Raw genomic sequence first — 27,611 nt, forward strand, 5'->3', positions numbered from 1 at the left:
CTACCCCAGTCCTCAGGAGCTATACTAGATAGGCCACCCGCCATTCCCACCAGTTTTCCTGTGAAAAATTTCCAGGAAATTTTAAGGGAATGGGTCTTAAAAGTTCTCATCACAAGGAAAAAAACGTGTAACTATGTGAGATGATGGATGTTAACTAACCTTATTCTGGTAATCATTTTGTAATATATACATATACCAAATCATTACGTTGTACACCTAAAACAAATGCAATGTTATATGTCAATTATATCTCAATAAAACTATTTACAGAATTAATTTAAACTTTCTAACCATCTGACCAAACTCTAAGCAGGCAATGTTGGGATCCACCTGGGTGCTGTGAAAGTTTCATCAAGTTGAAAGTTGAGAATTTCAGTAGCATTTGCCATATAAATTTGGAACCTGAATTGAAATATATCCTCATATCAAATATGCCTTATGAGAAATAACTATTATTGCTGCCTCAGTCACAATTGAGCAATAACTGCTAATGCTATTGGCACAAATACTAACTCTACAGCAGGGCACTTTTGTATAAATAAAGTTGAAGAAAGTATTTTTGGACATCTTTTATATTGCTGAAAAAATTAATTTTTGGAAGTGCTGACTTCTATAGTTGTCATTAAAAAATTAGCCTTCTACACACATGGATTTCTAATCATATTGCTCTTCGTTAAAAACACGTGGACATCCTTCTGCTGTATAAACAATGCTTACATGTCTATGTAGTCATATGTGGCTTATGTGCTCAACCCTAAAATAAACCAGAATGGGTGGTGCAGCTCTAGTGGTCCCAAAGGAGGATAAAACCAAAGAAGTTCTGGAACACAACTTTATTTTTATTTTGGTGAACATCTGGACCATCTGGACCTACAATGGGATGACAGGGGAGTAGTGAGAAGAAAAAGATGAAAATACCTAGTCTTAGTCTCAAGGAGTTAATCTAGAGGCAAGATAAGAGTCATGCAAAGTAGAATGAGATAAATTGTAAATTGAGTATAAGCATTGTGCTGAGGGCTTGAAGAAATGGGACTTATTACATTTGTGGCAGGAATTAGGTTCCAGTAAGTAAGACAGGGAGTGAAAAGGAATGTGGGACATCAGAGAAAACAGCCTGGGGCTTCAAACAGTTGTTAGATGTTGAGCTTTGGAATGCTTGTGGCATTGCAGCTAAATCTTTGTGGTTCACGACTTAGCAAACAGATGTCTCAGTGTCTCCTGTGGCCTATGGTGACCATAGGACCTTGAGCACAGACAAGAATGCTTCCTATTAATCTACATGACCAGGTCAGCCCCACTCTATGACTGACATACTCAGGCCACCTCTCACGTAGCCCAGACTGCCACGTAAACCCACTACATATCTGCAAATGTGGGCCACTTTGTTATTTTAGCTTTTGTAACTCTTTGGAATTATACATTTTATTATGGTCTTTATTATTACTTAGCAAGAATAATCAATTGACTTTGAAGGATAATGGAAAGAAGGAAGAAATGATGTAATATATGAAGCAAGCATGGTAAATGTTTAAGTAGATTAAAAAAGAGAGAGGAGATGAATGCATAAATTGGGTGAAATTCTCTAGTTTGATCAAGATGAAGATTTCTGACATATTATGAAACTTTCAAAATCTGATGGTTAAAAGCTTTTGATAAAATTCAACCCCAATTTATGATAAAAACTCTCCAGAAATTAGGCATAGAGGCAACCTACCTCAACATAATAAAGGTCATATATGACAAACCCACAGCAAACATCATTCTCAATGGTGAAAAATTGAAAGTATTTCCTCTAAGATCAGGAACAAGACAAGGATGTCCACTCTCGCCACTATTATTCAACATAGTTTTGGAAGTCCTAGCCACAGCAATCAGAGAAGGAAAAGAAATAAAAGGAATAAAAATTGGAAAAGAAGAAGTAAAATTGTTACTGTTGGGACTTCCCTGGTGGCACAGTGGTTAAGAATCTGCCTGCCAATGCAGGAGACATGGGTTTGATCCCTGGTCTGGGAAGATCCCACATGCTGTGGAGCAACTAAACCTGTGCTCCACAACTACTGAGCCTGAGCTCTAGAGCCCGTGAGCCACAATTACTGAGCCTGCATGCCACAACTACTGAAGCCCATGTGCCTAGAGCCCATGCTCCTCAACAGGAGAAGCCACGACAATGAGAAGCCTGTGCACCACAATGAAGAGTAGCCCCCACTCGCTACAACTAGAGCAAGCCCGCATGCAGCAATGAAGACCCAACACAGCCAAAAAAACACAAAAAACAAAAAACAAAACTTACTTTCCTAATCTTTAAAAAAAACCCAAATTGTCACTGTTTGCAGGTGACATGATACCATACATAGAAAATCCTAAAAATGCCACCAGAAAACTACTAGAGCTAATCAATGAGTTTGGTAAAATTGCAGGATACAAAATTAATGTGCAGAAATCTTTTGCATTCCTATACACTAACAATGAAATATCAGAAAGAGAAATTAAGGAAACAATCCCATTTACCATCGCAACAACAAAAAAATAATATACCTAGGAATAAACCTACCTAAGGAGGCAAAAGACCTGTACTCAGAAAACTATAAAAAACTGATGAAAGAATCAAAGATGACACAAACAGATGCACAGATATACCATGTTCTTGGATTGGAAGAATCAGTATTGTGAAAATGACTTTACTACCCAAAGCAATCTACAGATTCAATGGAATCCCTATCAAATTGCCAGTGGCATTTTTCACAGAATTAGAACACAAAATTTTACAATTTATATGGAAACACAAAAGACCCCAAATAGATAAAACAATCTTGAGAAAGAAAAACAGAGCTGGAGGAATCAGGCTCCCTGACTTCAGACTATACTACAAAGCTACAGTAATCAAGTCAGTATGGTACTGGCACAAAAACAGACATATAGATCAATGGAACAGGATAGAAAGCCCAGAGATAAACCCATGCACCTATGGTCACCTAATCTATGACAAAGGAGGCAAGGATATACAATGGAGAAAAGACAGTCTCTTCAATAAGTGGTGCTGGGAAAACTGGACAGCTATATATAAAAGAAGGAAATTAGAACACTCCCTAACACCATACACAAAAATAAACTCAAAATGGATTCAAGACCTAAATGTAAGACCAGACACTATAAAACTCTTAGAGGAAAACATAGGAAGAACACTCTTTGACATAAATCACAGCAAGATCTTTTTTGATCCATCTCCTAGAGTAATGAAAGTAAAAACAAAAATAAACAAATAGGACCTAATGAAACTTAAAAGCTTTTGCACAGCAAAGAAAACTGTAAATAAGACAAAAAGACAACTCTCAGAATGGGAGAAAATATTTGCAAATGAAGAAACTGACAAGGGATTAATCTCCAAAATACACAAACAGCTCATGCAGTTCAATATCAATAAATAAATAAATAACCCAATCAAAAAATGGGCAGAAGACCTAAATAGACATTTCTCCAAAGAAGACGTACAGATGGCCAAGAAGCACAAGAAAAGCTGCTCAATATCACTAATTATTAGAGAAATGCAAATCAAAACTACAATGAGGTATCACCTCACACCAGTTAGAATGGGCATCATCAGAAAATCTACAAACAACAAATGCTGGAGAGGGTGTGAAGAAAAGGGAACCCTCTTGCACTGTTGGTGGGAATGTAAATTGATACAGCCACTATGGAGAACAGTATGGAGGTTCCTTAAAACCTAAAAATAGAACTACCATATGACCCAGCAATCCCACTACTGGGCATATGCCCTGAGAAAACCATAATTCAAAAAGAGTCATGTACCACAATGCTTATTGCAGCTCTATTTACAATAGCCAGGACATGGAAGCAGCCTAAGTGTCCATCGACAGATGAATGGATAGAGAAGATGTGGTACATATATACAAAGGAATATTACTCAGCCATAAAAAGGAATGAAATCAGGCCATTTGTAGTGAGGTGGATGGACCTAGAGTCTGTCATACAGAGTGAAGTAAGTCAGAAAGAGAAAAACAAATATATATTGACGCATATATGTGGAATCTAGGAAAATTGGTACAGATGAACCTATTTGCAGGGCAGGAATAGAGACGCAGATGTAGAGAATGGATGTGTGGACACAGAGTGGGGAGGGGGGAAGGGGAATTGGGATGAATTGGGAGATTGGGACTGACATATATACACTACCATGTATAAAACAGATGGCTTGTGGGAACCTGCTGTATAGCCCAGGGAGCTCAGCTTGGTGCTCTGTGGTGACCTAGGTGGGTGGCAGGGAGGTCCAAGAAGGAGGGGATATATGCATACATATAACTGATTCACTTTGTTGTACAGGAGAAACTAACACAACATTATAAAGCAACCATACCACAATTTTTAAAAATCTGATGGTTATGTTTTTATTTCCTCAGTTACTCTTTTATTTCCTTTTTAAAGGATTGATTTTAGGTGGTTAGGCAAAAGAGGAATTTACAGTCCTCATAAGAACTGATTTAAAAAATTTTAAGTAAGTAAAATTACTTTAAACATGTTCAATTCTGTTCGGCAAATATTTATTGAGGTTTCTTTTTCACAAAGCACTGTGAAAGGAAAGTAGTTTAATTGTGTATAACTAGTTTAAATGAGAACTATACTCATTATAAGAATTGTGATAAAGTCTTTGTTAAAAAACAGAAGTAATGAATAGATGTTCTTTCAGAGAAGTCATACAGATGGCCCACAGGTTCATGAAAAGATACTCAACATCACTAATCATCAGGGGAACGAAAATCAGACAATGAGATATCACCTCACACTTGTTAGAATGGCTATTATCAAAAACAAAAAAACAAGAAATAACAAGTGTTGCCAAGGATGGAGAGAAAATGGAACCCTCTTACACATATGGTAGGAATGTAAATTGGTGCAGCCACTATGGAAAACAGTGTGGAGGTTCCTCAGAAATTTTTAAATAGAAATACTCTATTATCTAGCAATTCTACTTCTGGGTATTTATCCGAAGAAAACAAAAACATTAACTTGAAAAGATACCTGCACCCCCATGTTCATTGCAGCATTATTTGCAAAAGCCAAGATACAGAAATAATATGTGTCCATTGACAGATGAATAAATAAAGAAAATGTGGTATGTATATGTACAATGGAACATTATTCAGTCATAAAAAAAGAATGAAATCTTGCCATTTGTGAAATAGAAATGGATCTTGAGGGTTTTATGCTAAGTGAAATAAGTCAGACAGAGAAAGACAAATACCATGTGATCTCACTTACATGTGCAATCCAAAAAGGAAAAAAAAAGAAAAACAAACCAGCCAAGCTCATAGATACAGAGAAGAGATTGGTGGTTGCCAGAGGCAAAGGGTGGGGGGATGGGGGAAAATGGGTGAAGGGGGTCAAAGGTACAAACTTCCAGTTATCAAATAAATAAGTCATGGGGATGTGGTGTACAGCATGGTGACTAGAGTTAGTAATACTGTATTGTATATCTGAAAGCTGCTAAGAGAGTAAATTTTTAAATATTTATTTATTTATTTAATTTATTTAGTTGCACTGGGTCTTAGTTGCAGCAGGCAGGCTCCTTAGTTGCAGTACGCCAGCCCCTTAATTGTGGCATGTGAATTTTTAGTTGCGGCATGCATGTGGGATCTAGTTGCCTGACCAGGGATCAAACCCAGGCTCCTGCATTGGGAGTGCAGAGTCTTAACCACTGCACCACCAGGGAAGTCCACAAGAGAGTAAATCTTAAACGTTCTCATCATAAGAAAAAAAATTCTATGTCTATGTATGATGATGGATATGAACTAGACATTGTGGTGATCACTTCACAATATATACAAATATCAAATCATTGTGTTGTACACCTGAAACTAATGTAATGTTGTATGTTAACTATGCCTCCATTTTAAAAACCAGAATTAAGTCCAAATTAAACATTTGTTGAACATTTATCATGTGTAAGGCACTGTGTAGGAGACAAAAGAATAAACAAGGTAAGATTTTCAAGAATTTAAAACATGCTAGAGAATAAAGCAAGTATAAAAATAACTGAGCTACAAGGTAAGGCAAGATATATTTTACTAGGAGGGTACAAAGTTCTGAGCAGTTTATGGGAGGGAAAGGTCATTATCAAGAATCAAGACTCACTGACAAACTGCAATATCAGATTTATAGTCTTAGGAAAAAAAAAAACTTTGGTTGGCAAAATATACTGCATGTGGACAAAATGTCTCTCGTGCCTGCCAGGTAGAGAATAGACCCACTATTAGTAATGATAATCCTTCACCTGTATGTAAGTACCAAGAGGAGAGAAATTTGTCTGTGTTGTTCATTGATGTATACTTTGTGCCATAAAGATCCCTGGTACCTAGGAGGTGCTCGCTAAATATTTATGTTAATGAATAAAATTCGAAGAAAAGGAGCTGAGATGTCTTTTTTCTAGTTGTAACTCCCTGAAGCTTCTTGACTTGGACTTTGGAGGAAGGTTGGGCAGGCATGCCTTATTTGCATGCAGGGGTTGTGTTCCTTGTAATCTTGAGAAAACAAAACAAAAAATGACCAATGTATTGAATGAGAAATATTTATTGCATGCAACAGCCATAGGGTAATTGGTTGGTTGCATTTAGCAGAAATTAGTCTTTTTTTTTTTTGAGAAAAGCCAGCATAAAGCACTTTTATTGCAATAATAAAACTTGAAACTCATATGTAGTGCAGGGGGTGGGGTAGGGGTGGGCGAGTAGGCAGTAATTTCTCCCACCAAATCACTACACAGGACAGCAGAGGGTGAGAGGGAGGAAGGAGAAGCCAGGAAACTCTGAGATCAGCAGGGGGAGCTGAGCGTCAAAAAACAGGAGATGCTGAAGCTGTGATGACCAGCATCATTTTCTTAAGACGACACTCAAGGATTTGTCATGATGGCTGGGCTTTCATGGGTGTTAAGTGTCTACAAACAGCACCTTCAATTTAACTTTCGGTTAAAGTTCTTAAAATTTAGGAAGTGGAGCCTGGATAGCTATGAGATTACAAAAGTCCTAAATATCCATTAGAAAAACCACAGGATGGAAAAAAAAAAAAAAAGCCAGGCCATGAAGAAGGCTTCAGAGGTCCCTGCTGGCCCGGTGACACACACCTGTAGTGTCCAACATCTCAGTGAAAATGATCTGCTTTCAAAAGGAAGAGGGTTAAGGGGAGGGTGGGGGTGGGACAGTGGAGGCAAAGGCTCTCCCCTTCCCACTTCAGTTTTGGGTAGGGCTTTTAATTCAACCCGAGGACATCTCTCAACTTGGAGAATAATTCGGCCCTCAAAAGCGCCTTAAATCTGCTATGGCTTTGCAGCGCAGCAGCAAGAATGTTTAATATATAATAGATAAAACTTTCATCCAAAAATAAGATAAAATAAAGATTCTTGCACTCCCCCCAACACCAATTCCTATTCTAAAGTTAACCCATTATTTGTGCTGTTAATACTTGACTAGTACTTAACTGGAAACCTAGATCCAAAGGACTGAAACTCAATCTTCACCCCAAAACGAAAACAAACTAAAATGGGTAACTTGAGGTTTATGGCATATAGTTCAGGTCAACACACACACGAGGAGAAAGGGGAAGAGCAAAGCCGGTGACAGAACACATTCAGTCAGGGAAGATGTTTTTACGAAGAGTGTAGTGGAACATCGGGAAAAGCTCCCTACGGACTCGCTGTGCGCACCTGGAGGCGCCAGATCCTTCCATGGCACATCCAAGAATGAGGAGATCAGGGAGGAGGCCATTCCTGTCATTCCAGTTTTAGAAGCTCCACATCAAAGACGAGAGTGGCATTTGGTGGGATGATGCCTGGGTGCCCAGTGGCGCCATAGGCATAGTCTGGGGAGATAGCTTGGCTCTCTGACCCACGCTCATCTGGGCAACCCCTTCTTCCCAGCCTCGGATCACCTCCTGCTTACCCAGCACAAACTTAAAGGGCTTGTTTCTGTCCCGGGAGGAATCGAATTTCTTTCCATCTTCAAGCATCCCGGTGTATTGTACCACGCAGGTCTGGCCGCGCTTCGGGAAGGTGCGCCCGTCTCCGGGGGAGATGGTCTCCACCTGCACTCCCATGGCGGTGGCGGCGGCGGCGGCGGCGGATGCGGGGCTGGTGGGAGGGCGGGCGGCGCGACGGCCGGCGCGACAGGCGGCGTGGACAGAGAGCGAATCTGGCGGCGGTTCCGCGGCTGTGCCTCGTCCCTCCGCGGAACGGCTGCCAGAAATTAGTCTTGACCTCTGATGGTTAGTATTTTTATTACCAACTCATCAGCAAGTAGGGGAAGGTTACATAGCATGTGTCAGAAAGCTTAGGCTTAGCTCAGTTCTAACATCCTCGCCAAGGGATTGGGGAAATGCCTCCCAGTCCTGGAAAATGTGCCCAGGTTACCATCACAGGCCTTTTGTAAGTGATCTGTTTTCTTGTAGGCAATTGGAACCAATGAAGCCTCTTAGACATTGGAAAATATGTGACCCTCTCCAATCCTTCATTCCCACTAACCCTTTATTGATTCATAGATAAGGTGTTAATCTGTGACTAATCATCTCTATTACCTCACTTGTATATTTAGATCTCTAATTTTGTTTTCTTAATATAAACTTTTTTTAATACATTTATTTATTTTATTCATTTATTTTTGACTGCGTTGGGTCTTCGTTGCTTTCTCTAGTTGCAGCGAGTGGGGCCTACTCTTTGTTGTGATGCGCGGGCTTCTCATTGCAGTGGCTTCTCTTGTTGCAGAGCTCAGGCTCTAGGCACATGGGCTTCAGTAGTTATGGCGCGCAGGCTCAGTAGCTGTAGCCCATGGGCTCTAGAGCACAGACTCAATAGCTGTGGCGCACGGGCTTAGTTTCTCCCTGGCACGTGCGATCTTCCCGGACCAGGGCTGGAACCCATGTCCCCTGAATTGGCAGGCGGATTCTTAACCACTGTGCCACCAGGGAAGCCCTAGATCTTTAATTTTGAATTCATTCATTCAACAGACACTGCCTAAACACCTATCACAAAGGTACAGTCCCTATCTTCAAGAAGGCCATGATTTAATGAGGGAGTCAGACACTGAGTGAATAATTAAGACACATTATGATTAGTGCTATAATAGAAATATGTTTAGGGTTTAAGGCTGTAAAAATTTCTTTCATTTACTTATAAATGTAGAAATTGATTTATCAGAACTATAATTGCTGATAAACCCAGGCCAAATATAAGGGAGCATTTATAAGCCATGAATGAAGGAATTAATACCTTGAGTTTAATCTCTGTATTTTTTTTTAATATTTATTTATTTATTTGTTATATTTATTTTGGCTGTGCCAGGTCTTACTTGCAGCACGCGGGATCTTCGTTGCGGCATGTTTAGTTGTGGCATGCGAGATCTTTAGTTGCGGCATGCATGTGGGATCTAGTTCCCCGACCAGGGATTGAACCCGGGCCCCCTGCATTGGGAGTGCAGAGTCTTACCCACTGGACCACCAGGGAAGTCTCCCTGTATTGTTAAATACATGAATTGTGACATGTTTCCTTGTTGGAACTTATACAGCATCTACAGATACGGTTTAAATTTTTAATTATGTTTCACTAGAAATCCTGGTCTAAATATAAGATCTAATTTTAAACTTTTCTATCTGCATTAAACCCTCATGTTACTATCACATGGGATTCCCAGGTCCAGGTGATACCACTGCCTGTGAACCTGATTCTTCCTCAGTAAGATGATTCCATCTGTGCTGATACAGGGACTCTTTATTTTTAGGACAGCTATTGCCATGGTTACTGTGAACCAAAGTTGGCCTTCAGTACTATGTCCCTGAGCAGTATTTCCCAGGAAATTTTGTAGCAATAGAGAATAAATGAAATAAAATATATCATACATATAACACAAGAAGAGCTATAATCACAAAACATTCACTTAACTGTGTCATTCATTCAAATGTGTAATGTAAAGATTTTTTAAAAATCCCTTTGCTCTTCTACAATAAGTAAAAATGTCTGACCAATGTATTTAAAATAAGTACATTTAGAAAGATGTTTGGTTAATTATCAAGTCAGCAGGAAAAGGCAAGTTAAATGCTGTTATTATTTCCAAATTCAGTTTGGGATCTGAGCAATTAAAATTAAAGTAGGTGGAACATTTGCATGGGGTATTAAATGCTTTATTTATAATGAGATTTAATTAATAATTTACAAATACTCTGGTAAAAATCTAAACGTAAAATATTTCTTTCTAGTCATAATTTGCTTTGCAGGGCACTCTTTGGAACATTATTAAGAATTATTCTTTCAGTTTTAAAACACAAAATGAAAATACATGACTTTTCCAAATGGCACAAAATCTTCTGATTTACATCTTAAATGTACTTAATGTTCTTATTTTGCAATGGATTTCCAGAAATGTAAGTCTTTAGCAATCCTTTTTAGGTAGTTTTGTAACTTGGGGCCACATTTCAAGAGTTTTTTTTTTTTAATTTTTTTTATATGAGATTCAACAGAAAAATATACAGACCTTGAGACAAGGAATTTTTTTGTTGTTGTTTTTAAACAGCTAAAGCCAGTTTTAAATTGTTATATGTGTCAAAGTTAATTCAATCTAATACAATATATGGCATTTAATAATTTAATGAGTTAAGCATTTTGAATATTATATTTATAATATATGATAAATGTAATACTATATAAAAATAAAGTATATAATATATATTTTATATATAACATATGTGTTAAAATAACACTCTGCAATAGATCCTTTTTAATATAATTATTGGCAGGCAATGCAATTTCCATTGTGTGGTCTAGTTTCTGAGTTCCTGAAGCTGATTTTCTGACCCCAAACAAAAATAAAAACAAAAGCAAAAAAACCACCCCATTTCTCTCTGCTAACTGATATTGAGGCAAATTAGGACACAAGTGGACGATTCTACTCTCAATAGTATAGCTGTTTAATTTGAATAACTTGAAATTCTAGAGATTCTGAGGATCCATGAGGATTATATCAAATTTTGAAACTCATGTTGCCAACTGAGTGAGAGGCCATCATGAAATAACATTTAATTTTTGTTGCTAAACTACCCAGGTTTTATATAATAAACTATACATAAAAAAAATTTAAAAATCTGATGAGTCCTCTGAATGCTATTTTTTAATGACAGCTGAATACTCTGAGGAGAAAGTACATTAAATCCCCGTCTTTGTCTTAACATTTTATATGTAATATGTAACTACTATCATCGACATTAAGAGTACACAAATATAGAAATTAAGGGTAACACAAAGATTAAACACAATTTTTTAAGTGTTTAATTCAGTGGTTATTATTATATTCACAGATATGTGTACCATCACTACAGTCAATTTTAGTAATTTTTTTGGCCTTACCGCTCGGCATGTGGGATCTTAGTTCTCAGACCAGGGACGGAACCCAGGCCCCCTGCAGTGGAAGCACAGAGCCTTAACAGCTGGACCACCAGGGAAGTCCCCGATTTTAGTAATTTTTGTCAAACATAATTTTAAATGTTTTCCTAATCATGAAGACTACATGGGGACTTCCCTGGTGGTCCAGAGGTTAAGACTCCGCACTCCCAATGCAGGGGGCCTGAGTTCGATTCCTGGTCAGGGAACTAGATTCCACATGCCACAACTAAGAGCCAGCATGCCAGCAACTAAAGATTCCACATGCCACAAGTAAAGATCCCGCATGCTGCAACAAACATCCCACACGTGATAACGAAGATCCTGCGTGCCTCAGCTAAGACCCGAGTAGCCAAATAAATAAATATTTTAAAAAAAGGACTACATGCCATCATTAGTTAATATATCAGATTTATATACTCTTAGGGCAAGGTTTATTGTACTAACAGTGGGTCCAATCCATATTTTGATTTTTTTTTTTTTTTGGTTGACTTTTTCTTCATGGTTAGCTCATTGTAATTTACCTGGTAATGTTACTGATGAAGAGTTCATAACTTATTTTCTTCTTGTTTGCTTGTTCATGCATATCACTATTAGCAGCTTCTTTGTAAAAAATCTTTTTAAGGCACTTACTCACTCCATGAAGTTTAGTTTAGTAAAACTAGTAGATAATACATTCCAAGAACCAAGTACACATAAAGTACAATCTGTAGCAATCCACTGAAAAGTCCCTTTGTTCTCCCCTTTGGAGGGCAGAACTCCCACTTTTCCCTCAGGATACCTTAGTTACCAACAATTCTATGTGATCACTTGGTAGCCACCAAATAAGGGAAAACCCCACTGTCTGTACGTTAAACATTAGCAAAATTGAATTCATTTTTATTAAACATGAAAATAAATATGTTTAAGTTTATTCTCTTCTCACATCAATGCATAGTCTCGCACATCCCATGAGTTGTGTGTATCCCATTTGGGGAACCACCGTGTTAGAAAATGTCTGTCTAGTCTCTGATACCCAAATTTTTAAAAAGAAAAATGACAAATATGATCAGTGATAGGGAAGAAAAAGAGAAGAATGAAGGGTAAGACTCAATTTATTTCTACTGGAATAGTTTTATCTAGTCCCTAACCAAGCAAGCCTTGCCAATGACCTCTCTCTCCAAACTTAAACAAATTTATGTTAATATGTAGACTGACTGTGTTAAAACCCAATGTAAAGTACCTTCCTTTTTACAGTATCATTAAGGTCTATATTTGATTGAAGCAGCGAGTGGATGATTGTAAATACATCCTATTGTGCAAGTTCTGCTTGTCTCTGCTGCTTTCATCAGGTCCATAATCCTACAATCCCTTCTTTTCCTTTTTTATTTTCTTCTAATTTGTTTCTTCCATCATATTCATTGCCCACTTGGATAAATTCTTATTCTTTCCATGGTTTTGTCTTTGTACACATTTTCTGTGCCAACTTGTCTCTCCAAAGTCCTCATGTTACTTTAAAAAAATGTCTAAATCTGTTTCATTAGGTGTATCAAAACAGAGTTCCCTTCAAAGTACAAGTATACAGTAAAATGACTGTATTCATTATTTTCTGTCATAAAATATTACATGCCATATTTTAGATTTTTAAAATCCCTACTGTTTACTTCAAGCGTAATTAGAAAGTAGCACTGAGAAAAGATCCAAAACGATAATTTTATGGCATCTTATAGTAGTTATCAGATACAACATGATAGGTAACATAATTTAGTGGTAACTATGGGCTGTGGAGTCCAACCTGGATTCAAATCTAACTCTAGAACTTACTAGCTATGCCATCTTAGGTTTTGTTACTTTACTATGAACTTGGCCAACATACAGAAAAGGGCTAATAACCCTTTTAATAATCATCTACAGTGCTTATTCATAAGGCTAGCAGACACATAATTAGCATTACTCTCAAATGTACTTGGTCATTTTAAGAACGAGTATCACATTTAATTGGTTCTAGTTCAAGTAATGGCAACAGCTAAGATGACAGTCGTTTGTATGCTTTGCAACTCCTAAGGTATTCAGGCAATAATTTTCAAATTAAAATATAACAAAAACTTTACTTCTTGCTTCCAGCAAATATAGATGGATAAGAAAAATCAATTCTAAGATTTGAGAACAAAACTACTGTTATTCTCTACTATTAATGTATGAAGCACTGCACTTTCCATCTTTTTGCTACCTAACCCAGCAAATGAATTTACAATTAACCAGAGATTCAATTTCTTTAATATATATATGGCTATTCAGGTTATTTACTTCTTTAGTGAGATTTGGTAGTTTGTCTCACAAGGATGTAGCCAATTTCATCAAAGTTTATTTGCATAAAGTTGCCAATAAATATTGTTTCATTGTTGTTTTAATGTCTCTAAGGGATCTGTAGTGATGTCTCTTCTTTCATTACTAGTATTCCTAATTTGTGTCTTTTTTCTCATCAGTCTAGCTAGAGATCAATCTTATTGCTGCATGTCACAAATTTTGCTATTTGTGTTTTCATTTTGTTCAGTTAAAGTATTTTCTAATATACCTATACTTTTTTGAGCAGAGGGTATTTACAAGTGTGCTGTCCAATTTCCAAATACTTGTATATTTTTCAGATGTTATTTTTAGTCTAATTTCTTCATGGTCTAAGAATATACTTCGTGTTGTTTCAATCCTCTTAAATATAGTTTTATGGCCCAGAATATAGTCTGTTGTGGTAAATGTTCCATGTTCATTTGAAAAGAATGCTCTACTGAGCCTGTGCTCTAGAGCCCGCGAGCCACAACTACTGAAGCCCACGCACCTACAGCCCGTGCTCCGCAACAAGAGAAGCCACCGCAATAAGAAGCCCGTGTACTGCAACGAAGAGTAGCCCCGGCTCTCTGCAACTAGAGAAAGCCCACGCACAGCAATGAAGACCCAATGCAGCCAAAAATAAATAAATTTATTAAAAAAAAATCTGGGGACTTCCTTGGTGGTCCAGCCTTCCAATGCAGGGGATGCAGTTTCGATCCCTGGTCAGGGAACTAAAGATCCCACGTGCCACGGGGCAACTAAGTCCGTGCACTGCAACTACTGAGCCTGTGCGCTCTAGAGCCCATGCACCACAACTAGAGAGCCCGTGTGCCACAAATACTAAGCCCACACGCTCTGGAGTCTGAACGCCACACTAGAGAGAAGCCCACACACCGCAAGGAAAGATTCCGCATGCTGCAATGAAGATCTCACGTGCTGCAACTAAGACCTGACGCAGCCAAATAAATAAATATTGTTAAAAATATTTTATAAATTAAAAATAAAAATCTGGGGACTTCTTTGGTGGTCCAGTTGTTAAGACTCCGTGCTTCCATGGCAGGGGGCACGGGTTCAATCCCTGATCGGGAAACTAAGATCCCACATGCCGCAAGGTGCAGTCAAAAAAAAAAAAATCTGTTAGAGTACACCTATGTTCATAGCAGTATTATTCACAACAGCTAAAATGTGGAAGCAACCCAAGTGTCCATCAATGAATGAATGGATAAGCAAAGTGTGGTATGTACATAAAATGGAATATTATTCAGCCTTAAAAAGAAAGGAAATTCTGACCCACGCAACACAGACGAACCTTGAGGACATTATGTGAAATGAAATAAGCCAGTCACAAAAAGACAGATTCTGAATGATTCTACTTATGAGGTACTTAGAGTAGTCAAAAATCACAGAGACAGAAAGTAGAATGATGGTTGCCAGAGGCTGAGGGGAAGGCAGAATGAGGGGTTATTAATTAATGGGCATAGACTTTCAGTTTTAAAAGATGAGAAGAGTTATGGAGACGGATGGTGGTGATCGTAGCATAACATTATTAATATATTTAATGTCACTGACTGTTCACTTAAAAACAAGATGGCAAATTTTATCACAATTTTAAAACTTAAAGAAAAAAAAAACGATTAGAACATACCCATTTGTTCAAATACACGCTGGCTGTCTGCTATTTGCAGAATGGACTGCTGCCAGTGCTCAACCCCCCAAGTATTCCAAACCAAATCTGATATGGCTGGAGACACTTTTTTTTTTTTAAAGAATGACAAAGCAGACTGGAACATGTTCTCTTACTTTATTAAATCTTACTAGAACCAAGTAAGGAACAAACACACAGATGAGTAGGCTACAGTGAAGAAATCTTCTTTTTATAAGAGAGTTAAGAAGACATTAAAAGATAATTCCAGGTATTATCTTCAGTGATGCTTCTTATCTTTTTTCTGGGACTCCAGGTAATATTCAGCCCCTACAGCTACCACAAATGCAGCAAATCCCCATTTGAATCCTTTTAATAATGCACCAACAAAGGAAACATTATTTGCAAAGCCACCCGTGTATCTCCAAGCTTCATTGCTAGAGGAAAAAAAAGGGGAAAATTATATTCACATATGACACACATTCATTGAGTAAAATATATTTGATTTCATCTTTCTAACAGACTTAAATGCAACCTTATATAAGATAATCTAAGTGGATCACAATAGGAATCTTTCTTTGGCATAAGATAATTAGATCTATATGCCCACATTTCGTACATGAAATACAAGAAAAAACACTTGATGATTTCATATTTCACAGTCATAATACTCAGGATTTTACAGAATTCTCAAATGCAAGGCTCACCTTGGCCTATCCATCACAGGTCAGTTGTGTAGCTTTGCTCATACTAGTCATTACAGCTTCATGGAAAGAGGAAGTTAAGAGATCTGGGTATTAATCTTTGCTCTGCCATACTAGATACACAACTTAGGCTCGGCAAGTTACTTAACCTGTTGAGGCCTGTTTCTTCTACTCAATAACGATTACTATTTACCTTATAGCGTTATTATAAAGATTAAACAGAGTAATGTATGATGTATTTTGGCACAAAGAGTACATAACACTCGATAATACTATTACTATTCAAGAGGATCATTGATTTTCCCTGTCATAGAAGCCAGAACTTTAGTAGACTAATTTCATGCTCTGGCAATCATTCTTTTGAGTATCCTGAATAGAGAAGGAAACAAATCAGAGCGCTCTAGTGAAAAAAAGTCTTCTCTCGCAGGTAAGGATAAACGAGTGGAAAAAAATCATGTTTTAAAGAACAAAACCCACTTAACTCTAAAAATCTGACTTACAAAAGCTAATCAAATCTAATTTAAGACACCAAAACCAGACAAAGACATTAGAAGAAAACTACAGATTAATATTCCTCATCAACATAGATGCAAATATTCGTAACAAAATTTTAGAAAATTGAATGCAGCAATATTTAAAAGGATAATACATCACGATGAAGTAGGGTTTACCTCAAAAGAATGCAAGATTGGTATAACACCTGAAAATGAATAAAATTAACTCACCATATTAACAGAATAAAAACAGAGGTGAGCGCCTTAATAGATGTAGAAAAAGCATTTAACAAAATTCAACACCTATTAGTAACAATAATAATAGTAACTCATAGTAACCCAGGAATAGAAGAGAAATTCCTCAACTTGATGAAAGGCATCTCTGAACATCCTACAACTAACATTACACTTAATGATGAAAGGTTGAATGCTTTCCCCAATTAGGAATAAAGCTAGGATGTTCAAATACACCACTTTTATTCAACATTATACTAGTAATGTTAGCCCATGCAATAATGCAAGAAAAAGAAATTAAAAGGTTATAGATCAAAAAAAAGTAACGTCTTTGTAGACGAAATGATCTTCTATGAAGTAAATTCTAAGGAATCTGTAAGAAACGTCTGCTAGAACTAAAAAGTGAATTTAACAAGGTAACAAGATACAAATTCAATATATAAAAAGCAATTATATTTTTATATATTAGCAATGAACAACTGGAAACTGAAGTTTAAAAATACTGTTTACAATAGCATAAAAAATACGGAATAAGTCAGGATAAATTGAACAAAATATGTACAAGACTGTAAGAACACTGCTGAGAAAATTAAAGAGGATCTAAACTGTTCATGGACTGGAAGACAATATTGTTAAGACAGCAGTTATTCTCAATTGAGCTATAGATTCAAGGTGATCCCAATTAAATTCCAAGCAGGCTTTTTATAGAAACTGAAAAGCTCATTCTAAAATTTAAATATAAATACAAGAACTTGGAATAGCTAAAACAATTTTTTTTTAAAGTTGGACATCTTATTTTATACTACCTGATTTGAAGACAGTGTGGTATTGACATAAAATAGATATATAGATCAGGGTAACAGAAAAGAATCCAGAAGTAGACTGTACAGATATTGTCAACTGACTTTTGACAATGGTGTCAAGGTCAATTAATGGGGAAAGACAGTCTTTTAATATATGGTGCTAGACCAACTGGAGGTCCATATGCAAAAACATTAACCTTCATCCTTACCTCATATGACATAAAAATTAACTCAAATAGATCATATGCCTCAATGTAAGAAAGAACACTATAAAAGCTTCCAGAAGATTAGGAGAAAATCTTAGGATGCAAAAAGCACAAACCATAAAAGAAAAAAATGCTAAATTGGGACTTCAGCACAATTTAAAACTCTTTTAAAGACATCATTAAGAAAATGAAAAGAGGGACTTCCCTGGTGGAACAGTGGTTGAGAATCTGCCTGCCAATGCAGGGGACACGGGTTCGATCCCTGGTCCAGGAAGATCCCACATGCTGCAGAGCAACTAAGCCTGTGTGCCACAACTACTGAGCCTGTGCTCTAGAGCCTGCAAGCCACAACTATTGAGGCTGCATGCCACAACTACTGAAGCCTGCGCGCCTAGAGCCTGTGCTGTGCAACAAGAGAAGCCACCGAAATGAGAAGCCTGCGCACCACAATGAAGAGTGGCCCCCGCTCACTGCAATTAGAGAAAGCCTGCGTGCAGCAACGAAGACCCAACGCAGCCAAAAATAAATAAACAAACAAACAAATAAATAAATTTATTTTAAAAAAAGAAAATGAAAAAAAAAAAAAGAAAATGAAAAGATAAGCCACACTCTGGGAAAAACATCTGCAAAACTTTTATCTGATAAAGGACATATTTAAAATATATAGACAACTCTTATAATTCAATAAAAGACAAACACTCTGATAAATAGAATGGGCAAAAGATCTGAATAAACATTAAACCAAAGAAAATATACAAATGACAAATAAGCATATGAAAAGATTCTTGTCATCTTCATTCTTCATGGAAATGCAAATTAAAACCCAAAGAAATATTTCTATCACATTCACTAGAATGGCTAAAATTAAAAGGCTGATAATACTAAGTATTGATGAGGACATTGAGCAACTGAAATTCTCATGTATTGTTGGTGGGAATGCAAAATGGTACAACCACTTTGTAAAACAGTTTGGCAGTTTTTTATTTAAAAAAATACACTTTTCAAAAGATTCAGAAATCCCACTGTTAGGTATTTACCCAAGAGAAATGAAAGCATATGTTCACACAGACTTGTACTTGAATGTTTAAAGCAACTTTACTCATAATAGCCAAAAACTGGAAACAAGCCAGATGGTCATCAACTGGTGAACAGTAAACAAAATGAGGTATATGCATACAATGGAGTAGTACTCAGCAATAAAAAAGGATGGGACTATGGATATAAGTTAACAATGTACATAAGTCTCAAAAGCACTATGATAAGTGAAAGTGGCCAGAACAAAAACTACAGACTGTATGATTGCAATTGAAAAAGCAGATCAAGGGTTGCCAGGAACCAGGGGTAGGATAGCACTGAGTGCAAAGGATCATCAGGGAACTTTTTGGTATTCTAGAAATATTCTGCACCATGATTGTGGTGGTAGTCACATAACTGCACAGGTAACTGCACACATCTGTCAAAACTCATGGAATGATACACTTAAAGTGGGGTGAATTTTACTGTATATAAGTGGTATTTTAATAAAGCTGATTTTAAAACTTAAATGTAAAAGGCCATTTTTAATGATTTTTTTAAAAAGAGAATACATTGAAAAGGAACATAGATACTGCTTCTCTAGGATAAGTTCTATTTAAATTATTTAATTATTCTTACCGGGCCCATGGATCCCTTAGCCCTCGTGCAGCCAGCTTCTCCTGGACAGTTTCTAACGGTGTCCCTTCTATATTCCATTGTTTATAATCTGGAAGTTCCATTTTACTATGACCATGTTCATGTCCATGTCCATGGGCCATGTCTACAGGAAAAGATTAATTTAAGGGAGAAATACATATATTGTAGATATCAAATACCCAAGTTTACTATTTATGTTTTAAGGTAAAATTTTAATGTTTTAAAAAGAAAAGCAATATAAATACTTGAAAATTCGAAGCTAAGAAATTTTATAAAACAGTGTCTCTTTACATAACTAGTATATGTTCACAGTTTGGAAATATACATATGCAAAATATAAAAAAGAAAAATAATCGGTAATTCCATCACTAAGAGATAACCATTTACTATTTGGTTTCTTTCTTCATTATAATAATAGCAAATATTTACCATGCCCTATGTGCCAGGTGCACTATGATAAAGTGCTTTAACTGTCTTGACTCCACATTATTCCTAAAACAACTCTTTGAACTTAAATTACTATTATTATCCCCATTTTATAGATGAAGACAATGAGGCTCCAAGAAAATAAGTAACTTTCTGAAGGCAACAAAAATAGTTAATGGTACAATTGGGTTTTGAACACTGCAGTTTCATTTCAGAGCCCTTGCTCCTAACTTTTAAGCAATAACTGTTTCCTTCTTTTCAGTCTTTCGTAATGCATGAATATCTATAACAAAAATGTTGTACATAGTTTTGTTACGTGCTTTCTTCAGATGATTCTTTAAAAATGCGGTATTACTGTGGTTAATACATATGGATCACATGAACTTTTTCTGTAAAGAGTCACATAGTAAAATATTTTAGGCTTTGTTGGCCAAGAGGTGAAATCAAGGTTATTATGTAGGTACTTTATATAACAGGAGAAAAAACAAATTTCCATAAATATTTATTGATAAAATTCAAAATATAACAACTAAGTATAATTTTTTATAATACAAGTCTTCTGATGAAAAAATGCAATTCCTTTTTGGGGGGATAACATTTTGCTTAACTGGAGCTCAAAGTTTAGTGTTCCTTAGTATCAAATTGATTGCAAATGTTCATCTGTAAAAACCCTTCTTAACTCACTGGCTACATAAAAACAGGCAACGGGCTGAATTTGGCCAGCAGGCTGTAGTTTGCTAACTCTTTTTTTTTTTTTTAATAAATAAATTTATTTATTTATTTTTGGCTGCATTGGGTCTTCATTGTTGTGCACGGGCTTTCTCTAGTTGCGGCGAGCGAGGGCTACTCTTTGTTGCAGTGTGTGGGCTTTTCATTGCAGTGGCTTCTCTTTTTGCAGAGCACAGGCTCCAGGTGCATGGGCTTCAGTAGCTGTGGCTCGCGGGCTCCAGAGCGCAGGCTCAGTAGTTGTGGCTCACAGGCTTAACTGCTCCGTGGCATGTGGGATCTTCCTAGACCAGTGCTCGAACCCATGTTCCCTGCATTAGCAGGTGGATTCTTAACCACTGTGCCACCAGGGAAGTCCCTAGTTTGCTAACTCTTGATGTAGATCAACAGACTTTTTTTTTTTAATTTTTATTGAAATGTAGTTGATCTACAATGTTGTGTTAGTTTCATGTGTACAGCAAACTGATACAGATATACATATATTAAGTGTAAGTATTCTCTTTTTTTTAACATACTCTTCCATTAACAGAGTCCTTAGGACCCCTTTTTAATCGATAAATTTGCTTTAATAAAATATGCCCCCAATGGGTATATAAAGATTTCAGTATTCTAGTGTTATTTTTATAGATAATACAAAAGTAAACTTGAGCTCAGTCCCGTTATATTGTTACACATTTCAACAGGGTATGAATTAATAATGCTATACTGTAATTTGTATAAGGTTAGCAGTAGCAATTCTATAATCACCGCTTTCCAGAAATAAAACCAAACAAAATAATTATTACCACTTTGTCTGCATTTATAACTATAAACAAGTCCAATAATAAGGCAGGATTCTTACACTGAATTTTAGAAGACAGAGGTAATTATTAGATAGTGTATACTAAAGACACATTATGTGAAGTGCTCATTTCATTAAACAATAGTTCCCAGAATATGGGGGACAAAACTGTACATAGTAATTCCGACAAATTAGCCAACATTTAATATTTTTATTTATAGACATGTTAAGATATCAAAAAACATTATGTTGATGATTTTCACATTTAAAAGAGAATAAAAATGAACACCTACCAAACACAAGTTAAAACTACAACATTCACAACTTTGAATGAAACATTTAATCCATTATTTCATTATTATTTGGTGGATTCAATAATATAAAGGAAACAAATTGTGGTTTCAGATTTCAGTCTGACTTTTGAGATTCAATACATTATCACAAAAGAAAGACTTCTAGAAGCATTTAATTATAATGATAAAGTGTTGGCTTCTTCTATGTTTTCCAAAAAATATTTTTAAAATAATGTTTCATTCCAAAAATCTTTAGATTACAAGAAAACCCTTATTTTGGCAAATGTCAATTCTAGAACATTAAACGTACTTGAGTATCAATGTACTTGGAAGAGAATACAAAACAAAGGTCAAACGTTTTTGATTAAATAGCTTGATTTTGAAAATGAAAATTGAAATATTACCATGGTATGAAGGCTATCTCAAAGTTACAATACTACTATGCTCAAAATATTAAGTAATTTGGAAGATATATCTTTGAAAAAAAAAACCATGAAAGTATACCTATACTCATTTCTCCTAAACAAATTTCCTTTAATAAATTCAATGTATTTTCTCTTCTATCTAATTAAAATATTTCAGTAAGAGTCTCTTCATAGGCATTTACTAAATATTTTAATGACTTTTCAAGAAGAACAAAAAGTTGAACAACACTATTTTTAGGGAAGCTTCATTTTCTCCTAAAAATTATTTCTACTTCAGAATAGCCATAAATCAAACAATGATATCCTGATCACTTGAAGGAAGAGTTTGGAATCCTACTGAAGTGCAGACTTTGGTGCTGTACAGATCCGGCATCAAACCCTGAATGCACCATTAATAGCTGTAAAATCCTGTGCAAATCATTTAAATCTTGCTCAACTTCAGTTTCTTCATCTAACATGAGGTTAAAACCTACCTTGCAAGATTGTGAAAATTGGGGAAAACACATTGTGATGATGTGCCTTCCACTTTCACACCCAGGTGGTGAGAATGTGATTTAACAAAACCACTATAAAAAACTGTTTGGTATGACCTAGAAAAGTTAAACATTTGAATATCTTACGGCCTAGCAATTCCAGTCATAGGTACTGCATATATACTCTAGATCTGCACTGTCCAATATGGTAGCCACTAGCTCCCTAAATGTGGCCTATGCAACTGGAGAACTAAAAATTTTTATTTAATTTTAATTAATTTAAATTTCAAAACGGATTTTCAAACCAGTTATTGGAAAATTTTAAAGTGTGTTTGGTACAAACTGGGCATGCAAAGCTGCTTTATCAACTGTAAATTTTATGAAATATAAATGCAGATCAAGTGTTTGCATTTATGGAAACAGCATATTCTGTAAAACACATCACTTTTGAAGACAGCGTGAAGAAAATGTAAAATATTTCGTTAATAACTTTTAATACTGATTACACCTTAAAATTATAATATTTTGAATATATACACTCGGTTAGATAAAATACATTATTAAAATTAATTTTATGTTTCTTTTTACCTTTTTAATATGGCTACTAGACATTTTTAAATAACATGCGGTTTGTATTATATTTGCACTAGACAGCGCTGCTCTAGAGAAACTCTTGCATCTGTATAACAGATATATTTTATAATCAACAGGCAAATATATAGGGACTTCCCTGGTGGCACAGTGGTTAAGAATCTGCCTGCCAGTGCAGGGGACATGGGTTTGAGCCCTGGTCCGGGAAGATCCCACATGCCGCGGAGCAACTAAGCCCGTGCACCACAACTAATGAGCCTGCACTTTAGAGTCTGCAAGCCACAATTACTGAAGCCTGTGTGCTGCAACTACGCACCTACAGCCCGCGCTCCACAATAAGAGAAGCCACCACGATGAGAAGCCCACACACTGCAACAAAGGGTGGCCCCGGCTCGCCACAACTGGAGAAAGCTCGCGTGCAGCAATGAGGACACAACGCAGCCAAAAAAAATAAAAAATAAATAAAAAAAAAAGAATGCAAGAGAATCAGGTGGAAAAACTGTTAAAATAAAAATTCCACAAAACTGCCAAACACACAATGAAAAAAAAAATCTTTCTAGCCATATTATTTATGCTAGCCCCAAACTGTAAACAACTCAAATGTCCAACTATGGAATGGATTAATTATGGAATATTACACAACGAAAAACATGCAAAAGTATGAATGAATTTCACAAATATAAGATTGAGCAAGGGGTGAGTCAGAAAAAAATACACACTTTGAATCCCATTGATATAAATGGAAAAACCTAACAATTCATTTTCTAGGAAAAAAAATTTAAGTGAAACAAGTAAATGATTATTACAAGTTAGGATGCTGGTTACCTCTTGCTGGAGGAGATGGAATCACAGAAACTCATTCAGGGAGCTTCTAAGGCAGTGTTTTTCAACGTATTGTAATTACTGTACCCCAAAGGTGCTTTCTTAAGACTTTTTTTTTCCCTAATCATGTTCTCACCCTACCCCTCCACATGAAAATTTAATACCACAGTTTATGTACTATGGCTCTTTGGAGGGCCACAAACTATTGTATTATCTAAGGGTTTTTTTGCCCTCTCACCCCCACCCAACAAGAACGATTTTTTACCTCCTTAAAAGGCAATCACCTCTGCTGAGAATGCATATTTAAGTTTTTGGCAATGCTTTATTTCCTAACCTGAGGGGTGGTGATCAAGTGTTTGCTTAATTATAATTCTTAAAAATGTACTTATGTTTTATACAGCCTTCTGTTATGTATACATCACAATAAAAACTAAAATTAGATAAGTGACTTAAATCGTGCCAAGGACTCAACAAGAGGTGATTATTTCCCTTTCAGAGCTTTTCAAACAAGAACAGCAAGGAAATAAGTTCAACAAGGAAAAAGCATGTAATCATGAATTTTTTTTCAGCTCCTTCTATCTACCTATGTTTGGAGTGAACCTACAAGTTTGTTGGCTATCAACCTCCACTAACGGGAGCTGGCTCTAGTACAGGAACAGTGTTGGCATACTTTCCCTAAGAAGGAAATAAAAGGGTAATGCCGCTTACACTATATGTAATTTCACAGTTTACCGAAGACTTTGAAGTATATATTCCAATTTCTCCTCATTTAAAAAACTGTACCATAAGAACATTAGAAAATAAAAGACAAATTAACTGTTTTCCCCTTTAGTGTCCCTTCCAGTCCCTGTATCCGTGTATATTCAATTTAATAGTAATCACACTAAAAATTGATGTGATTTTGTACCCTTTTAACATTGTGTCATAAACTTTCATACCAGAAAAATCTTATTTAAAACTGTACTATAAATGCTCGTGACACAGGCATTACAAGTATTCCTATTTTACAAATTTTCGATTTGAGTGCGGTTGTGCCTTCATTCGACTAAAGATAAACCAAAAAACAGGGGGCGGGGGGTGTTGCGGGTGACACAGGAGGAAAAAAAGCATCTGGACTTAACAACCACAGTGATCCTCACAGCATCCTTCTACAACCTCCCCTCACTACCCCAGGACTTCATAGTTCTCTCCTGCTAGTTCTTCGATCTCCTTCCCTCTTGAGCTACTCATTCTCATCACCCTTCTCTATTTAGTCTCTCCTTTCCGACAATCCCCGGAGTAGAGTCTCATTCTCATTCCCATCAAGAGATCTACCACCAGCTCCCCTATTTACCTGACAGCAATCTGACCTCTCAGGACACTCAAGAGTCAACCCACCAGCCGGAGGCAACCGGAAACGGAAGTTGTCACCTCGAGTATCTTACGGCAGGAAAGCAGAGGAGAAATTTAACATTCTTGTCCTGGGTCACAGATTCCTGGACCAGGTGGAGGTGACATGAAGGAGGCTGAAAGTGGGCTTTTTCCCCGCACATCTGTGCATCCGGAGTCTGACCGAAGTAAGAGAAACTGTGGAGGACAGAAGGCGGGGAAGAAGCAACGTGCTCCTTCCTCGAGACCGGAATCTTTAGACTCTGCACAGGGGGAGGGCCGCGGGCATACTGCTGCCAATCAGCGGTGCTGTTGTTGGAGCGTGGACTCACCCAATGGGAGGGCCGGTTGTTGCGCTGCAGTTGGCAGGCTGCTGCGGGAGGCGGTGGCGGTAAGAAGCCAGAGGCAGAGGGGTGACAGGTAGGCAGCGGCGCTGTCTCTGGGGGACGTGGAGTGCCAGATAGGAGGGATTTTCTTCTTCTCCGGCTACAGGAACTATAGAGGGGATCTGACGAGGGTGGTCTGGGAAGGCGGTAGCCAGAGTGTTGGGTGTTGGTGGTTTCGGAACCTCTAGGAGACCAGCTAGCAGCTTGGGAGGGTCGTGAGGAGAAGACAGCCGAGGCGGGTGGAGGCTGAGCCCTGCGGGGCGACGTAGGGGCCTCAGGCGTGGGGGGCTGCGGTGGCGCCGGCGGAGACGGGAGAGAGGCCGGAGCAAGACGGCGTCGTGAGGGCTGGAAGAATTCCTTGCACGGAGCTCCGAGAGAAAAGAGGACGCGCGGCATTGCAGGCACCTGAGAGAAATCCTAGGGCTTGCTTCTTCTTAGGGCCGTTTCTCAGGGTGGGAACGGAGGAAGCGGAGAAGAAAGATATTTATTGGCGGCCAGATCGTTGAAAGTCTTCGTAGCTGTATATTATGTAATCCTTGACCGTTATTTACCCAAACAATCAGGTTGCCCCTCCTGGAAGCGGAGGTCTTGCAACCTCTTGATGTGTGAGGATAGTTTTTTCGTTTGTTTGACTGTTTTGTACCCCGGCCGGCTCTGTGGGCGAAGAAGCATGAAGGATAGAGTAGTCACGAAGAGCTTATCCCAAATATGGACTTGGGTTGAGAGATGTGTTAGTCTGAGATGAGCGTGGCCAGGTTCACGTTTTGTAGTTCGTGAATTTATTTGTTTTGATGGTCAAGGCTGACTACAAATCTTTTTTTTTTTCTTTTAATCTTCAGGGAAGTGGAGACCCTCAAAAATCTATAGTAGGAGGTAAGTGCAAGTTGGAAAATGACTAGAAAATTAGTTGGTAGATTTTTTTACCCCCTAAATATTGTGGATGTTAGAGACTGTGAAAATTATGTGGTGGTCTGGTTTTGGTGGAGGGAGAGTCGTCTTTTTAAGAAATTTGCTCTATGAGTCTGAGAAACCAGTTTGAATTATTTATTTCTTAGATTTAAAAAGTATGTTCTTTGAACCTCTCCGGTAGAGGTAAAATGTATTTACAGACATAATTAATTGTAGATTATCATGTTTTTTCTAAGTTTTTATAATTCATTATTTGCGCAATGAAATACAGAATTAAAATAGGAATTCCATTCAGTGTGTATTATGGAATGACAGACTACATTAAAAACTTGATTTTATAGCTCACTGGAAAGCAATTTTAAAGGAAGTGTTATAAATTTCTAAAATGTGAGCTGATTGAAATGTTGCCTTTAGCTTAGAAGATAAAGACTCATGTAGTATTTATTAACAAGTGTATCATTTTCCTGAGCTTATTTTAATACTGCATGTCAGAAAAACTTTCTAAAATGTGATTTTTTTCTATTATTGATAATTTATATTAGTGTATCCCAGAAACTAAATTGAAAAAAAAATTTTTTTCTATATGTCATTTGGTAAAGAGAGCTGGATCATTAGAGTTTGTTCTGAAATGTTTAGCATACTGAGATATTTATCCGTGTTTCAGATAAAAATTTTGATACTTGGTGTTTCATTCTTGGTCGTTTTATCTTTTGGCAAGAATAATACTCTCAGTCCAAAGAACAGTTCTGCTTCTGTTTTAGGTGCAGTTCTGTAGTGTGAGTACCTGTGAACAAATCTCTGCTTTCATGTAGGGTATATGTGTCTCTGTGTGTGTATGTATGTGTTTCTTCTTATTATGTAACCAGCCTACTAGAGTTGTCTTAGAGAACTAATGGCTGATTTTGAACGGCCAGTAGGTGTCCTTGTA

At 37.0% G+C, this 27,611-nt stretch overlaps 3 protein-coding genes and 1 pseudogene across 10 annotated transcripts in view; 1 reads left to right on the top strand and 3 right to left on the bottom strand.

Moving 5' to 3' along the window:
• The window catches only part of CFLAR (CASP8 and FADD like apoptosis regulator), a 94,355-nt gene extending 86,274 nt beyond the window's left edge, over positions 1–8,081 (bottom strand). The window contains exon 1 of the mRNA XM_060302063.1: positions 7,944–8,081. The gene's annotated coding sequence lies outside the window, so the exon portion shown is untranslated. The remainder of the gene's footprint in view (positions 1–7,943) is intronic.
• Positions 6,650–8,136, bottom strand: LOC115852282 (peptidyl-prolyl cis-trans isomerase FKBP1A pseudogene; annotated as a pseudogene).
• A 7,375-nt stretch (positions 8,137–15,511) lies between these two features.
• Positions 15,512–25,592, bottom strand: NDUFB3 (NADH:ubiquinone oxidoreductase subunit B3). 2 transcript variants are annotated; one of them, XM_030855037.3, is made up of 3 exons: positions 25,354–25,592; positions 19,466–19,607; positions 15,512–15,808 (listed from the first exon to the last, which is right to left on the bottom strand). In XM_030855037.3, the coding sequence occupies exons 2-3, from the start codon at positions 19,603–19,605 to the stop codon at positions 15,652–15,654; spliced, it is 297 nt and encodes a 98-aa protein (XP_030710897.1). In that variant the 5' UTR covers positions 19,606–19,607; positions 25,354–25,592; the 3' UTR covers positions 15,512–15,651. The 2 variants fall into 2 exon arrangements, with proteins under 2 accessions (XP_030710897.1, XP_030710903.1); XM_030855043.2 differs by lacking the exon at positions 25,354–25,592 and adding an exon at positions 24,024–25,346.
• HYCC2 (hyccin PI4KA lipid kinase complex subunit 2) overlaps positions 25,510–27,611 on the top strand; it is a 73,236-nt gene continuing 71,134 nt past the window's right edge. For 4 of the 7 annotated variants that reach the window (XM_060302069.1, XM_060302073.1, XM_030855010.2 and 1 more), the window contains exons 1-2: positions 25,716–25,808; positions 26,614–26,647. The gene's annotated coding sequence lies outside the window, so the exon portion shown is untranslated. Of the gene's footprint in view, positions 25,577–25,715; positions 25,809–25,833; positions 26,304–26,613; positions 26,648–27,611 lie in introns of those variants that run through there. The other 3 variants (XM_060302072.2, XM_060302071.1, XM_060302070.1) reach the window with 3 other exon arrangements.

This window comes from Globicephala melas, chromosome 7 (assembly GCF_963455315.2).
Source record: "Globicephala melas chromosome 7, mGloMel1.2, whole genome shotgun sequence".
Classification (NCBI taxonomy): Eukaryota; Metazoa; Chordata; class Mammalia; order Artiodactyla; family Delphinidae; genus Globicephala; species Globicephala melas.

Bases quoted from the DNA above. Each gene is read 5' to 3' on its own strand.
- NDUFB3 (XM_030855037.3), bottom strand. From the start codon at position 19,605: ATGGCCCATGGACATGGACATGAACATGGTCATAGTAAAATGGAACTT. The intron at 15,809-19,465 runs GTAAGAATAATT...TTTTTCCTCTAG, and splicing joins CTAAGGGATCCATGGGCCCG to CAATGAAGCTTGGAGATACA.